The sequence below is a fragment of the Papaver somniferum genome, chromosome 8 (genome assembly GCF_003573695.1).
Source record: "Papaver somniferum cultivar HN1 chromosome 8, ASM357369v1, whole genome shotgun sequence".
NCBI lineage: Eukaryota > Viridiplantae > Streptophyta > Magnoliopsida > Ranunculales > Papaveraceae > Papaver > Papaver somniferum.
The window spans coordinates 99,127,285-99,142,421 of NC_039365.1; the positions used below are offsets into that span (position 1 = coordinate 99,127,285).

At 35.0% G+C, this 15,137-nt stretch overlaps 1 protein-coding gene across 1 annotated transcript; it reads right to left on the minus strand.

Moving 5' to 3' along the window:
• Positions 1 to 8,166: 8,166 nt before the first annotated feature.
• Positions 8,167 to 12,195, minus strand: LOC113302451 (protein CHUP1, chloroplastic-like). Its single transcript, XM_026551352.1, has 6 exons — positions 10,580 to 12,195; positions 10,038 to 10,169; positions 9,770 to 9,951; positions 9,573 to 9,684; positions 8,596 to 8,730; positions 8,167 to 8,478 (listed from the first exon to the last, which is right to left on the minus strand). Exons 1-6 carry the CDS (start codon positions 11,972 to 11,974, stop codon positions 8,350 to 8,352), a joined length of 2,085 nt encoding a protein of 694 aa, XP_026407137.1. The 5' UTR covers positions 11,975 to 12,195; the 3' UTR covers positions 8,167 to 8,349.
• Positions 12,196 to 15,137: the final 2,942 nt, after the last annotated feature.

Consider the following 15,137-nt stretch of genomic DNA (forward strand, 5'->3'; position numbering starts at 1 on the left):
TGTATTTGTGGTTTCCTCGTTAACAAAATCTTGTTTCATATTATTTACTTTATTTCCGCATTATTTAGCTTGTCTTTGTAATTAAAGTATAAATATACTTGTACGTTTATTAATACACTTAGGTTGATTTTTATACTTAGGTTCGGTCTCGATACCTATTTTATATACCAAGTGTATACCTTGTGGTTTCTATCTTCTTGACAGTCTCTGTCAATATGGATCATGCAAGGTATCAGTCATATAAGTTGATATCTAAAAGATTGTGGTGCACTTGGTACCCTTGTCATTTCCTAAAGATCATCTTCTTAATTTAGATATGGCGTTCGGAAATGGATGTTACCAGATTCAACAAACAAAAAACTTAGTCCAAATAGTGTGAAGGGACCTTTTATATTCAAGGCTTCGGTACTAGTAAGGAGCAATGGTGAGCTTTAAGCATCGTGCATATCTATCATTTATTTTCAGTAACAGATTCAGAATTTTTGAACTTGTATATGCCAAAGGTGGTGATGTAATCCATAATAGTGAAAGGTAACAAGATTTGTGGATGCTTTTTATAAGTTCTTATATGATTGATAACTTAATCGACATCTTCTTTTTGTTTTAAAGCTCTGCCAGAAATACAATCAAAGAAAGACAGCCAAAAAAATTGAGCAAAAAAACTACTCTATGTAGTAACTAGCTAAATCTGGAATACGACTCATTTGGTCGTTCAAGCTTTAAAATAAATTTGGGACATGAATCAATCCTATCACATTGACCATCGCTAAGGATTGCACCCTTTTACACTGAGGTTGTACAAGAATCGATTTCTTTGAACCCATGTCTAAACTTTGGCGGTGGAACCACTGCCTCTATTGAACTAAGTATGAGACTTGTATTATACATAATGGTAGGATCTTGAACAACATGATAATCACTAATATGCATAGTTATGTTTGGGATATACTTGATGAAGCCATTGATACAGAAAATAAGCAATCCTCTTAGAACGATGTACTTAGCAATGAAACTCTTGGTTTGTCCTTCTTGACCTTTTGTATAATGAATAGTAAAATTCTCGAACACAAAATCTCTATCGTCCATCAAGGAAGAGATGATAATAAATAATCACATAAGGGAAACCATTTTTATAAGTATAACAATAATTTAGATTTATAAAAATTATTACATAGGCCAAGAGAATATTTCATAATAATTTATAAAAATATTCTTACATTCTCCCACTGGTCCATGTGATAATCTATTTAACTGTTAACTGCTGAAAAAGTATAAGTGCGCATAACTGCTAAGAATTTTATGAAATAATAAAGAACCGCTTTAAGACAGCGGATTATCACTAGCTGAGAAGTTGATAGATGAATTAACCACCATGAAGTATAACAGTGCACGGTCAATGCACCAGCATGTGATTGAAATGCAAAACATTGTTGATAAGTATTCTGAAATAAAAATGACTATGGACGATGATTTTCTTGTCCAACTCATTCTCAATTCGCTTCCACCTCAATATACCCCTTTTCCTTAATAGTGTTATAATGCACTTGAAAAGGAATATACTGAAGTGGAAGCAAATTGATGAATTGGAAAAGAAAATTATTATCCACAGTCATTTTATTTTCGGTAAGTTTGACAGCAATGCTTGGCATTTCGATCACATGCTCATGCACTGAGCGTGCAACGTTATACTTCATGGTGGTCAATTCAGTCATTAACTACCCAACTAGAGACTTATACGTTTTCTTAAAGCGATCCTTTATGATTTTCATAGAGTCCTTATAACTATCAGGTTAAGGAAGCGATCCTTTAATGTTTGCGTCAATATGAATTCGCATCAATATTATACTCAGCCTATCACTTTTGTCCCACTGTTTCAGGAGATCTTCATCTTCTTTTGGTACTCATATCATTTATAACTGGCTTTTCAATTTGGAGGGTAAAATACAAAGTCAAAATTAAGAATATCATATGTGGGTAAAATATTAAATAAAACAACAATCATGTCATAAAATCATAAAAACACTCACATATATATAAGCAAAGCAAAGACCAATATTTGTGGATATTATGCCTTTCATGGATTACACATATAATCATAATAGATGTTCAAACAAGTGAATTAGAGAAGCATGAGGATGACATTTTTTTTTCTAATATGTATTTTAATGATTTAAACATGTGAAAATCCTTGACATATAATAAAATTTTATCTATGAGTTAGTGATATGATAAACACATACACATTAGATCACATTCGCACCTAAAGTCAAACAGTGAAAGTCAACACAAAAGTTAATTGCCAAAAAGTCGAGACTCAAAAGGTCAACAGTCAAAAAGTCCAAGTCGGACATACAAAAGTTAATGTCAAATAATAAAATATTCCCTTCGTCCGAAATTATTAGTCCGTTTTGACTAAGTCAAGATATTAAGGAGACCGGAGGAATGTACCAATCTATCCATATTAAGTGTTATGTTATTACTAAAATTAAAAGGAGTATATGCAGCATGTAAGAAAAATACATATTTGGTAATTTTATTATTTATAAAATTATTTAAATAGAAGATAAAAATAAAAATATTTATGGATTGATTTAATAATTTTGTTCCTGTTGAGGAAGATATCATTTAAGACGTTTAAACAGAAGATAAAAATAAAAATATTTATAGATTGATTTAGTAGATTTATTTCTTATTGAGGAAGATATCATTTAAGATTTTTGATTGTTATATTCAAAAATAATCTTATAATTATAAAAATTGAAGGATATATTTGAAAGTTTGACTAAAAAATATGACTATAAACAGAAGCCGGCCAGTATTATTGGACAAACGAAAATAGAATAGAGGACAGAAATCGTATTGGGAGTAACATATACAACCAAGGTCAAGCAGAACATTTTCACTTTTTTTTTCCTAGCAATTTTTCACTTCATGTTAAACGTTTAAACGTAATGCATTATTGGGTTTGTAGTAAGCCAAGCCCAGTAACACTTCAAACCTAACACATTTTCAGAATGAAAAAAATAGAAATCACGTCACGTACTGTTTAGCCGGGCATCCATCGTAGCTTCGCATTAAGCAAAGTTCATACAAAGTCATGCAGTTTTTCAAACACCATATATATTCTTTTATTTGTTTTAGTTAAACTTAGACGTATGAATGGATTTCCAATACAATAAGCTAAAAGTCATTAAATAAGCATACAACAAACTTTCATGTTATGCAAGAATCAAAAGAAGTCATGTTACTTTTCAACATGAGTCATTCATCACCATGTGTCTTGGGTAGGGGTGTGCAACGGACGGACGGTTGCGGATTAGGGGTCACCCGCAACCAAACCGTCAAAACTGCGGATTTGAAAAATCAAACCGTGACCGGCCCAATCACCCGCGGATTTTACATCCGCGGATCCGCGGATTGTGCGGTCCGGTTGCGGATTAACCGCGGATTAGGGATAAAAAAAAAAAAAATATTTGGGCATGTCTTTGGCATGAGGCCCAACTCTCTCTGACTCGCAAGTAAGTTGTTGGAAAGGTCCTGAATAAGCAAACAATTAGCTGGGCTTGCTTGACATCAAAAACAGGTCCTGAATAAGCTATTGCAATTAGCTGGGCTTAGTGACCATCACATTCAATTAGCTGGGCTTAGTGGCTTATAACTAATGGAGAAGAGTCAGATGCGGTGCGGTTGAATCCGCGGTTTTCAATATTCAACCGCACCCAAACCGCTAAAACGTGCGGATTTGAGAATCCCATCCGTGTTCGGCCCATACGTCTTGCGGTTTGGGTGAAATCCGCAATTTTGCGGACGGATACGGGTCAAATCCGCGGTTCCGGTTTTTATGCTCACCCCTAGTCTTGGGTTTGATCGAGACAAGCCCAATATGCATTTAAAATAACCATATACAGTGATACACGGTCAAATAGTCTGGCATAAGATGCCAACACTAGCGGCGGCATGGTTTATTAGAGGGGCGTCATTTTAATAGGACAAAAAGGATCATTACATGATCATTCAAGGTGTCCCTTATAAAAAAAATACTGAAAATGACAAATTAATCCTCATAATTGATAACCTAGTTTAATGATGATAATCAAGTTTAGTGTTAATGATTAATTTCACTTATATTAACTCAAAATCAAAACCAAAATCAGATTTTTAGAGTTAAAAAAAAAAGTTTAGAGGAGAAGGTCAATCTCAATCAATTGAAGAAATTAACCAACAAAATGAAGAACCATGACCTAAAAATGATCAGGTATACTTCTAAATTAGTCCCAACTAGCTTTTTGTTGCTCAAAGTTATCTAAAATACGTAAAAAATTCAGTTTTTTTACATTTTCAGACCTAATTACGGTTGGAATTTTGCTCATACCAACCGTAAATCGAAGTTACGGTTCGTAAAAGATGAACTACCAGCCGTAACTGGTTAAATTTAAAGAAAATCCAATCGTAAAACCAGTTACGGTTGGTAACTAAATGCTCGATACCAACCGTAACTCAGTTACGGTTGGTAACCAAATGCTCGATACCAACCGTAACTGAGTTACGGTTCGTAAACTAAAATGGTTACCAACCGTAACTGAAGAAAATTCTCAGATATAAGAACATACGGTTGGTAATTGAACTATTACCAACCGTAACAATATCAAAATATCCAGTTAGGGTTCGTAATTGAGTTAAAATCAATCGTAACTCACATAAACCCAGAAATCAATTTTCATCTAAAACCCTAATTTTTGATAGAAATTAAACTTAAATCGAACAAAATAAACCAAATCGTAACTGGGTTTTCAAAACATACCTCATATAAGTCATTACACTACACTTGATTAATTTTTGAATCGTCAATTAATCGAAGATGATGAAATTTTGAGTTTAAATGGAGGTTACTGTTGATGGGAGGAGGAGAAGAGAAGAAGAAAGAAAACAAATTTTCAATTTAGCTTTGATTTAGGTTAAAAAATAGGGAGCGTAATCTAGTTAATTCACACCCTTTGTAGGACATCCCCTAACCAACTAGAGGGACATTACTATCACACTGCCGCCCCTCTAATAAACTGTGCCGCCCCTATAACAGGTTCATGATTCGTGGAAGGGAAAAAAAACACAACATCAACCGATTGATACGTATTGTGTGTAACATGTTTTTCCAAACAAACATTATGGTAGTCATATCAACACAACAAATACACACTACATCATGGACAACAATGGCGCTCTAAACATTGCGCTAGACGCTAAATATGATTATATTATACATAATGGTAGCCTTGATAGGTTTTTAAACAACATGATAATCACTAGTACGCATAATTATATTAGAGATATACCTGATGAAGTGACTGAGAAAACAACCAATCCTCTTAGAATGATATACTATGCGTTTCTCTTTCTAGACCTTTTTTCTTTCTTTTTTTGTAATGAATAGTGAAATTTTATAACACAATAATGTCGATTATTGTGTTCCTTTTACAGGGAGAAAGAAGTTGTTAGGGTTTAGTTTTACCATTCCATGATTTCCATCAAGGAAAAGATAATAGATAATAAGCCCATAAGAGACACCGTTTTATTACATGGGCCAAGAGAATGTTTCACATTCCAGTGCCTTTATACGGCAATCACCACAGCCGTCAACCAAGTAGTTTGTCCCTTGTTGTTAGGGGTATGCATAAAATCCGGAACCGCCGGTTTCATCCATGACCATCCGCAAAATTACAGGTGAAAACCAATCCGCAAGGGTGTATAAACCGAACACGGATGAGTTTTCAAATCCGCTAGGTTTAGAGGTTTGGTTGCGATTGGTTTTGTAATTTCGCGGATTCATCCGCAACCGTCAACAATCAACTCTTCTCTGTCCTAATAATCACCAACAATCAACTGATTCCTTCTCTTCACAATCACCATATTCAAATGCATCCAAAACCCATTAATCTCCATTATTCTTCTCAAATTAACTTCATCATATTTCTTTCATTAAATCCATTCTCAGACCCATATCAAGATACCTCAAAGTTCATCTTGTTATTTGATCTTTTCTTCGTTTCCTGCTACCGGAAGCAACACAATTCCAACAACCAAAAGCGTGTCCTTGATAAGCACGCATATGAACTACGACAGCAACATTTATTCCCCAACTTCTTGTAATTTCGTACTCTCATGTTCTGTATTCCATCCACTTCCCACCGAATCACAGATCCACGAGATTCAACATACAAAACCCATCTTAATCACAAATTCTACATTTAATCTCTAGCAATCTCTCGTGTTCAACCATGAATCAATTGTCAAACATCGATTCTTCTCATGTTGTTCATGAATCAATAGCGAACCACCGAACCCATGGCACCGGCGTGATTTAGCTAGGGCAGTGGTCTTGATCGCTGTAGAGTTAGGTTTTGTTTTATTATTATTTTTTTTGACTAAATCCGCGGTTAATCTGCATCCGTCCCATACAACCCATTGATCCGCGGATGTCAAATCCTCGGACGATTGGCCGGACACGGTTGGATTTTTCAAATTCGCAACTTTAACGATTTGGTTGTGGGTGACCCCTAATCCGCAACCGTCCGTCCGTTGCACACTTCTACTTGTTGCAATTCCCAGATCACCATATTCGGCAACCAAAACACCACCAACTGAACTTTTTCCAATGAACCCGTAACCTGCCAGCCCAGGATTTTGTTGGAAATAATAGTTTGTTGCACGAGAGCAACTCCACTTGTTGCCAACTGGTTTTGACTTGGATGAATAAGTGCTAATAGATTTCTTTCCCCTTGATGAACCATCACAGTCACAGAGGAAAATGCCTTTTTGATTACCAGCCCGAATCTCTCCAGGACATCCACCATGAAGCTCAGGAGCAAGTCAGCTGGGATGCACAGTGATCGTTTTGAAATAAAGCTTGAACTTTCGTATCCAAATTATGGTTATTGAAATGTTTGACTCAAAAGAATCCGTAATTGGTAGATCAAATAACCAGCGATCAATCCAAAAAATTTATTTAATTAGATTCCCAAAATTTGTTAGTGAAACATATCAAGAAACTCTTTCCCTGTTACTTTCTCCATAGAGAATCATAAGTCCTTAGCTTCCTTCATGCTGTTCTACACATGATTTTATGGGAGTCAATCTCTTGAAGTCGTTCCCATATCGTACATGGTAGTATAAGAACGATATTTTGAAGGACCATGGTTTTTTTTGGGACCATGGTTCTATTTTAGTAAGACATTTAAAAGTAAATCTAGGTCACCACTCATCTAGATATTTATATTAATATTTAAACTACCTTGTTGATTAATTTTGGATAATGATTAGTGAAATGATTAAGCTAAAGAAGTAGAATTATTGAGAGAGTAAAGTTAGAGAAGATGAAGAAGAAAAACATGGAAAATAATTATTTTTTTTCCAATTCACTAAGCTTGAGTATTCAAGTGATGATAGCTCATCTGATTCTTCATCTCCATCTTCTCCTAGAGTATTTGTTAATCTTCACAATGATCTAGATATGAATTATTTCTTAGATGGTGAATGTATTCTTCCACAAACTCAATCTCAAGATGAAAATGATGGATTTTACCAACCACAACCGGAGGAATAGTATTTGGGTACCCAAGTATGCTTCAACCGGAGGAAGAGTATTTAGGTACCGAACGTTTTGCGACGTAACCGAACTAAAAGTTCGGCTGAGACTTGTTTTTTGCGACGTAACCGAACTTTTCTCTGAAAAAAACTTCCATTAAACCTCTCTGCAACTTCCATTTTCAACTCATTTTGATGATTACTTCTCATTTATTCAACCAAAAACGAAGGCCAAGTAATGGGTTTGTGAGAATATCTTTGTTAATGTTTTAAATTAAGTTATATATATAGAGGTGGTGGTGGTTGGTGGTGGTAATCGGTGATTGGTGGTGGTGATAATCGGAAGTGGTGGTGGTGGTAATCGGCGGTGGTGCTGGGAGGAGGTGGTGGTTATATATATAGGTGGTTATTAGGTTGGTTTTAAATTAAATTAGGCTAAAAGTAGGTTAGTAATTTCAACGCTTTAGGACACCCCTTATAATTATAGGGAAGGTGGTCTAATAAAATCATGGTCCGCTCAGAAAAACCATGGTCCCTAAAAAGATCATTCTAGTATAAGATATGGAAGCATCTGGAATGTAACCGGGCTCCGAAAAATGAAAAACTCGTACATAAAGCAGTACAAAATACATCTTTTCATGTGATGTAATACAAATGTGTCCGGGTGTTGAAAACTGGTATTACATAATTTGTTCGATAAACGTGTAGTTTACGTATTTTTACAAGAGGGATCCAGAGTGGTGACTCAGAAGCTGGATTATTTACGACAGGTTAGCAAGGTGTAGACCTGCATAAAAGTTTTTGTTGCTGCTGGTTTTGACATTGTATATGGCATGATTTAGATTTGTTTCTTAACTCCTGAAATGCTCTCATTGTTTCTGCATCGAAACCTCCTGCAAACTGTTTGTAACAAATCCAAAACACATTAGAAAAAAAAAAAACTAAACATTTGATAAAGAGAAATACTTTACATGTTTGATCAATTTAGTAAAGATTGATAGGATTTATATAGTGTACCTGATGCACTCGGAATGCAAATCTTACGCCTTGGAGCATCAATTCTTCTAATTCAGGAGCGCCACCTGCGGCCTCCAGTTCTGTTGAAACCCTGTTCATGAACTTCATGGCTAGCTTGACTGATGCAAGTTTGATCTGAAATGATGTGAAATGAGTTTAAATTTCAATTAATCAAAAAGGGGTCTCTTGTTTTACGAATTTTTAAAATTGCACCAACCAAGGAATCAAGTCATGAAGATATGCAGATTAAGATAGTATACAAACTAATAGTTTTAATTCATAGGCATTAAGAAGTTATGTCAAGTTTAACTCCATTGCCTAATAATTCTAAATTTAGACCAGGCAATGGAACACTACATTATCTACTCTATGTTTCTTGATCTGTACAAGGAAAAAAGCTTCCAAAGTAACTGCTTATTTTAAACTCAAAGGTAGATCTCACTTTGCCTAGTAAAATCCCCTACATTGCTTATTTATGAAACATTATTAAAGCTGTATAGGGAAGACAACAAACGGTTCTTTTTAGAGAGGATCTGATTCTTTACCAAATAAAAACACCAAAATCATCAAAAGTAAAAGAAACCAACATCCTAAAACACATTTACTAGTTTCTAAACCCTAATATCACATGCCAGCGTGCACCACCCGTGCATTTAGATAAATTGAAGTGAACTCCTTCTACACTAGTTCTTTTGTCATTGTTCAAGAACTTTCACTAATTTATCCTTATTTCCCCTTGCACTGTCGACAATATATTTTGGTTTCATATCTTCGACATGGACCACACACTTTTATCAAAAAAGTGATTTTGTTTATTGTTTCAAGTGGTTTTGTCTGTGTGTACAAGTAGTAGTTGGGATTGCAATAGATGATGAGATTAAGATAATGATCAGTAAAAACCAAATCGATGAGTTCGATGCCCTTAATCATTATTATTAACTATTAAGTGAAAAAAATATTGTAGATAATAAAATTACCTGAGCAACAAATCCTGTTTCAAGCATCCAATCAGTAGGAATGTGAAAACCCTTGTATTTATTAGTTGAAGATTCTCTCATTCTTGATAGATTATAAGCTCCATGTTCTAATCTGCAAAAATTAAAAACCATAGTTAATAACACACATTTATGTAATCATGATGGAAATTATCACAAATTCAAGTTTTGTTATTTACTTTTCAAGTGAAGTTTGCATCTTTTTCAAGGCAGTTCCACAAGGTTGTCTAGTATCATCAATTAAGTTTAAAGCTTCTAATTCAAGCTTTTTAAAATCACAATAACCAAATGCAGCTTCCCTTAATGCATCTGCTTTTTGCTCAGGCCATTCAAAGTGTTTAAGAACTGCTCTTTCATCCACCTGAAAAAACAAACAGAAATCAGAAAATCTTGATAAATTTTAATGGCCATTTCAAGGAATTTTTTATAAGAAAAAGTAAAACTTACCAGGTATGAAAGCTCGTCATCAAGCCATTTAACAAAAGCAACTACATCTTCAATGTTAGTGAAAGTAGCATTTTCAACTTCTTTTATCAGAGATCTGATGAAATCACCTTGGGTTTCAACATCTGACTTGATCTGTAACAACAAGCAAAACAGCATTACTCCATCACTATCTTCTATTCCAAAGTTGACATTAAGCTCTTACACAAATGAGTCAAATGACTATTATGTCTTAACCCAACCTGACCTCGAGCCACACTAAAATTAAGTTCAGAGTCAGGGTTAGGGTTAGGTGGCTTCAGTTATTAAATAAAATATTTAGTCTAATCAGTCACAAATGTAAAAGAATGAGTCAGGTTTTCAGTTTAGAATTCAGAAGTCAAACACCAGTTTGCCATAAGAAGCTGACTGGAACTGATGCTGAACCAGTTTGCCATAAGAAGCACAACATGAACTTCAGAAGGGTAATTGAGTCATTTAGACATATAGGTGGCAATTTCGTAATAAAACTTCAAAACATCTGAGCGGGAAAAGGGCACACTTACAGCTAGTTGATGGGCAGACCGATTCTCAATTTCTCCGATCATATCACGAGCGTTAGCGGCGGCCGGAATGTCAGACCCAGAGATTCCGGATTCTTTCTTTGAATCTCTCCGCATTAAAGAATGATAGAACTCCACAACTTCCGGTACTCTTTTGACCTTAGTAGGACCAATTTTTCCCCCTTTACATGGCAATGGCGGAGGTGGAGGGGGTGCAAGCGTCTTTTTTGCCAGAGGAGGAGGAGGTACATTCGTCTTTTTTGCTGTTGGAGGAGGAGGCGGTGGTGGTGGAGGTGGTACAGTTGTCTTTCTCCCCATTGGAGGGGGTGGTGGAGGCGGCGGCGGAGGCGCAGCTGAAGACAAGCTTTTAGAGTTCGTTTCTTCAGTTAAAGAAGAATCAGAACTTGAAGATGATGATGAAGATGAAGTGGGAGATGGTAATGGTGTTGTTGTTGTTGATGATGAAGGTTTTGGAGGAGGTTTAGGAACCCTAGGGATTCGAGATTTAATACTACTAGAAATCACTGACATTTCTTCAGTTTGATGATGATTCCTCTCAATTTCCACTTCTACTTTCTTCGGATCTGTAATTTCAATCTGTTTATGTTGATTATTGTCTTGATTCGCAACAATCTCTAAAAGTTTCAATGCTACTCCCCTTTTCAAATTCCTCACCGCTAGATTTTTTTTCGTAGTTACATCCACCAAACCCATAAATCTCTGTGATGTTGATAATACTTCTTCCGTGGAATTAGACCTGGAATGCAGAGCATTGTGACCAGATTCAATGCAACTTGATAATTTGTTTGACGACGATGCAGATAACGATGAATCTGTTCGACTTTGTTCTGTAATTGTTTTCTTCTGTTCTTCGATTGTTTTCTTAAGCTCTGAAATCTCAACTTCCATCTCTTTAACAAATTTCTCCTTTTCTTTCCTTTCTTCTTCGATCTTCATCTCTAATCTCTCTAATTCCTTCTTTAATCTCTCATTATCACATTCTAACTCTTCAATTTTCTTATTACAGACTTCAATTTCTGAATTCTTCGAAGTAATTTCACTTTCTAAATACGGAACGATCGCAACAGATTGTTTCAAAAGCTTTTGTTCAATGATTTTCGTTTTAAGATGGCATTCTCTTTCCCTTAATTCTTCAACGACTTTAAGTAAATCACTAACATCCGGTGGACGAGGTTGAACTTGAGCAGAAGAACGAGGAAAATAAACCCCAAAAGAACGAGAAAACACAGTCTTCTGTTTTGTAGTTGAACTACCTGGTGATGGCGATGGACATGATTGTGTACGTTTTGGTGTTGTTCTTTCTTCTGGTTTTGATGTTGTTGTTGGAGACGATGATTTCTGAAAACCCATTGCTTGTTTTACCTTATTTCCAGCCATTAATGGCGGAAATTTATGAATAATCCCTAAAACCTCTGTAACTCTTGTTGTTCTGTTTTGTTATAAGCTTTGTTTTTCTCTCTACAATTTTCTTCTGTACAGAAAGTGAAAACACGGAAAACCTATCACTGTCGATCTCTCCACCATGAAAACGAAGTCTCAAACTTGGAAGTTTAACAGTGAAGAAGAGTTGAGAAGTGAGAAGGAGATACAGACGAAGGGTAAATAGTTGGGCACAAATATCTATGAACGGTCTTCTTTTATTGGATGTAAATTTTTAAAATCAGGAAACTTGCTATTTTTATTGTACTGCCACTTAAGGGAGAGGGTCGTCCTTAAGTATTGACCATCGATTTTGTTTCGGGAACGTTTGAGTTTTCCAGAAAAAATATTTGACTACACTTGAGGTGGAGTAACTTTTAGATATTCCCGTGTGGAGCATTAACACAAGTACCGCGTATTGATCACGTTGAAGTTATTACTATCCGTTGTTTTAGCGCATGAATTGCTATTTCCACACCGTGCCAACCACAACAATTCAGACATGCCATTTTCGGACCCCTCAAAAGAATAAGGAAAATGACCGCTAATTGGCTGTGACTTGGCTGTTCTATAGGGTTTGCAATTTGCATTCTGCCACCAAGGTTTGCATTCTGCAAGAACTCAATAGTAGGATCTCGCGTGTATTTTAGGGGTCTATGATTGGTGATATCAGATAGGATACGTGTGTCATTCTCATGAAATTTAGATAGAGGGAGTTTCACATAGAGTTTCCAAACACATTGAAGATTAGGGCTGAACATGGTTTCGGTTTTTCGCTGGAATCGGACCAAACCAGACCAATTAGGAAGAAACCAAACCGAACCATTTACTAATGGATTGGTTACGGTGTAGAAAGTGGAAAACCGATAGTGTTGGTTTTGGTTTGGTTTGACCTCTAAAACCGAACCAAAAACCATTAGAAAACCGATTAATTTTTAAACTTAGTTTCTACCTTTAATTTACAAGTATTAGTTTCTACCCATTGATTTAGAGGATAAATAGAAACCCTAAAACTAATATTTCATTATGATACTCTCCCTCTTTCTCTTTCTTCTTCTCTCAGTCGCCTCCCTTCTCCACCCCCAACTACAGTCGCTGCTACTCGACTTTTTTCTTCCCGTCTTCCTTCTTTTTTATTTGTCAATAACTAAATTAAGATATATTATATATCTTCTTTTGATCTCTAGAATTAGAGTAAGCTTTAACTATTCTTGATATTTTTTGTATTTTTTTTCTCTGTAAATTTGTGTAAACCAATACTATCGGCAACTACGATTTTTTATCTGTAGATTTGTGTTTTTTTTTTTTTTTTTTTTTTTTGGTTTGACATAATTATTGGTTAACCAAAAACCACTGGGACAAACCGAAACCAACTGGAACCATTTGGAAATCAAACCAATGGTTAATGGATTGGTTTGGTTTAGATTTTTAGAAACCAATAGTATTGGTTTCAGTTTTGGTTTGGCTAGAAACCGAACCAAAACCGACCATGAACAGCCCTATTGAAGATCAATGTGTCACATGATTCTAACAGCACTGTAAAAGTTCAGTGACTTCAGTCATCATTTATGCGGATATGTAGTTATCGACACTAAATGTAGTGTTGCCTGTTGGGATTATCAAGGTCACATTAAGTCTAGTATGCATGCACGATCATGAGTCCTAAATGCTACAAATCCATCCCGGTTGGGCTTAGTAAAAAAAATGACGCTAAAATGTGAAGATTATGTCAATATAACCATGTCAACGGATCTCACCTCTTGTTAATGGTTAATAGGCCCTCGATTATTTAGTTTTAATTAATCATGTTAGTTGCTAATTAACTATTTTAATTGTGAAATTGATTGTTGTTAATAAATATCCAAAATATGGAAAATTACAAAAGAAAAAAAAAAAGATATGAAAATATTACAATAAATATAAGAATATAATTATTGTTAATGTTAAGAAAATCGAATTAAAATCGGTGGATACCATGGCACACATATGTTGATTCTGATTTGATGTTCTTCATTCATGACGAACACGAGGAATCGGCGTATACAGGTACCCGTAACCGATTTTTGAAAATCATACTATAAAATCAGCCAATACTGACATTCGTATCGACCGGTTGTATTTTAAAGAATAATGATAATTTGCTCTTGCCCAATATATGTCGATATGGACCTTCACATCGACTGATCATTGATGTGAAAATCAAACACTGTCACAATCGACCATCATGTATTTCCATATTTGTGGATTCTTAATTCATCCACTCTTTAATTTACATCTTCAAACACATACTCGGATTAAGAAAATTCTCTAGTCGAGTACATATCATACTCTATATTTGAGAATGAGTATCAAGTCACACATTTTCTATATAATACAACAGATCATACTCATTTGAAAATGAGTATTAAGTCAAACCTGTTTTATGCGATACACGAACCAACATGATTTGTACTCATTTTCAGTTCGAGTATATATCATTCTTTTATTTAGATTGAGTATTATGAATCATACTCATTTTTTGATTGAGTATGTCATAAGAATGTCAATAATCCGCAGATATTTATATTCATATGCGCCGATTATAGCATAAAAAGTCAACGAAAGGTGTTTTGTCAGAACTATAAACAACTGATATAAATTTTCACATTGGTTGTTTCTAAGTTGATGTTCTTCTACCACGAAGAACTTCAAGAAACTTGGCTTTCCATCATAAAAACGAAGACTTCGCCTAAACCGATTATCTGTGTTAGTTTTTTTTTCCTGAGGTCCATTCCCCACGAGGTCAACGAAATTCAATTTAACATGTTACAATTGCTTCCTCTTTAAATCTACATGTTTCGATGGAATTTGTAATCGACTTTCCTAAAAGGTATCATTATCATTAGAAACACAATGCTGAGAATATAATTGATTTGTAGATACCGAAACTCAGTATATCAACTACAATGATGTAAGCATACGCTTTTTTCATACGCATACACAAAAAAAAAAGAATTGCAATTACAGTGGTTCATATTCTAAATAGTATTATTAATGACTTAGAATTCGATTCAGGTGTCGCCACATAAACAGATTCAGGAGAAGCCATAACTGTACAGCTAACAGTGGTGTGGGTGAGAAG

Excerpts from the sequence above, each read along its gene's own strand:
- LOC113302451 (XM_026551352.1), bottom strand. The coding sequence starts at position 11,974 with ATGGCTGGAAATAAGGTAAAACAAGCAATGGGTTTTCAGAAATCATCG. Across the intron at positions 10,170-10,579 it reads GGTCTGCCCATCAACTAGCT|ATCAAGTCAGATGTTGAAAC; the intron begins GTAAGTGTGCCC and ends TTGTTGTTACAG. Across the intron at positions 9,952-10,037 it reads ATGACGAGCTTTCATACCTG|GTGGATGAAAGAGCAGTTCT; the intron begins GTAAGTTTTACT and ends TTGTTTTTTCAG.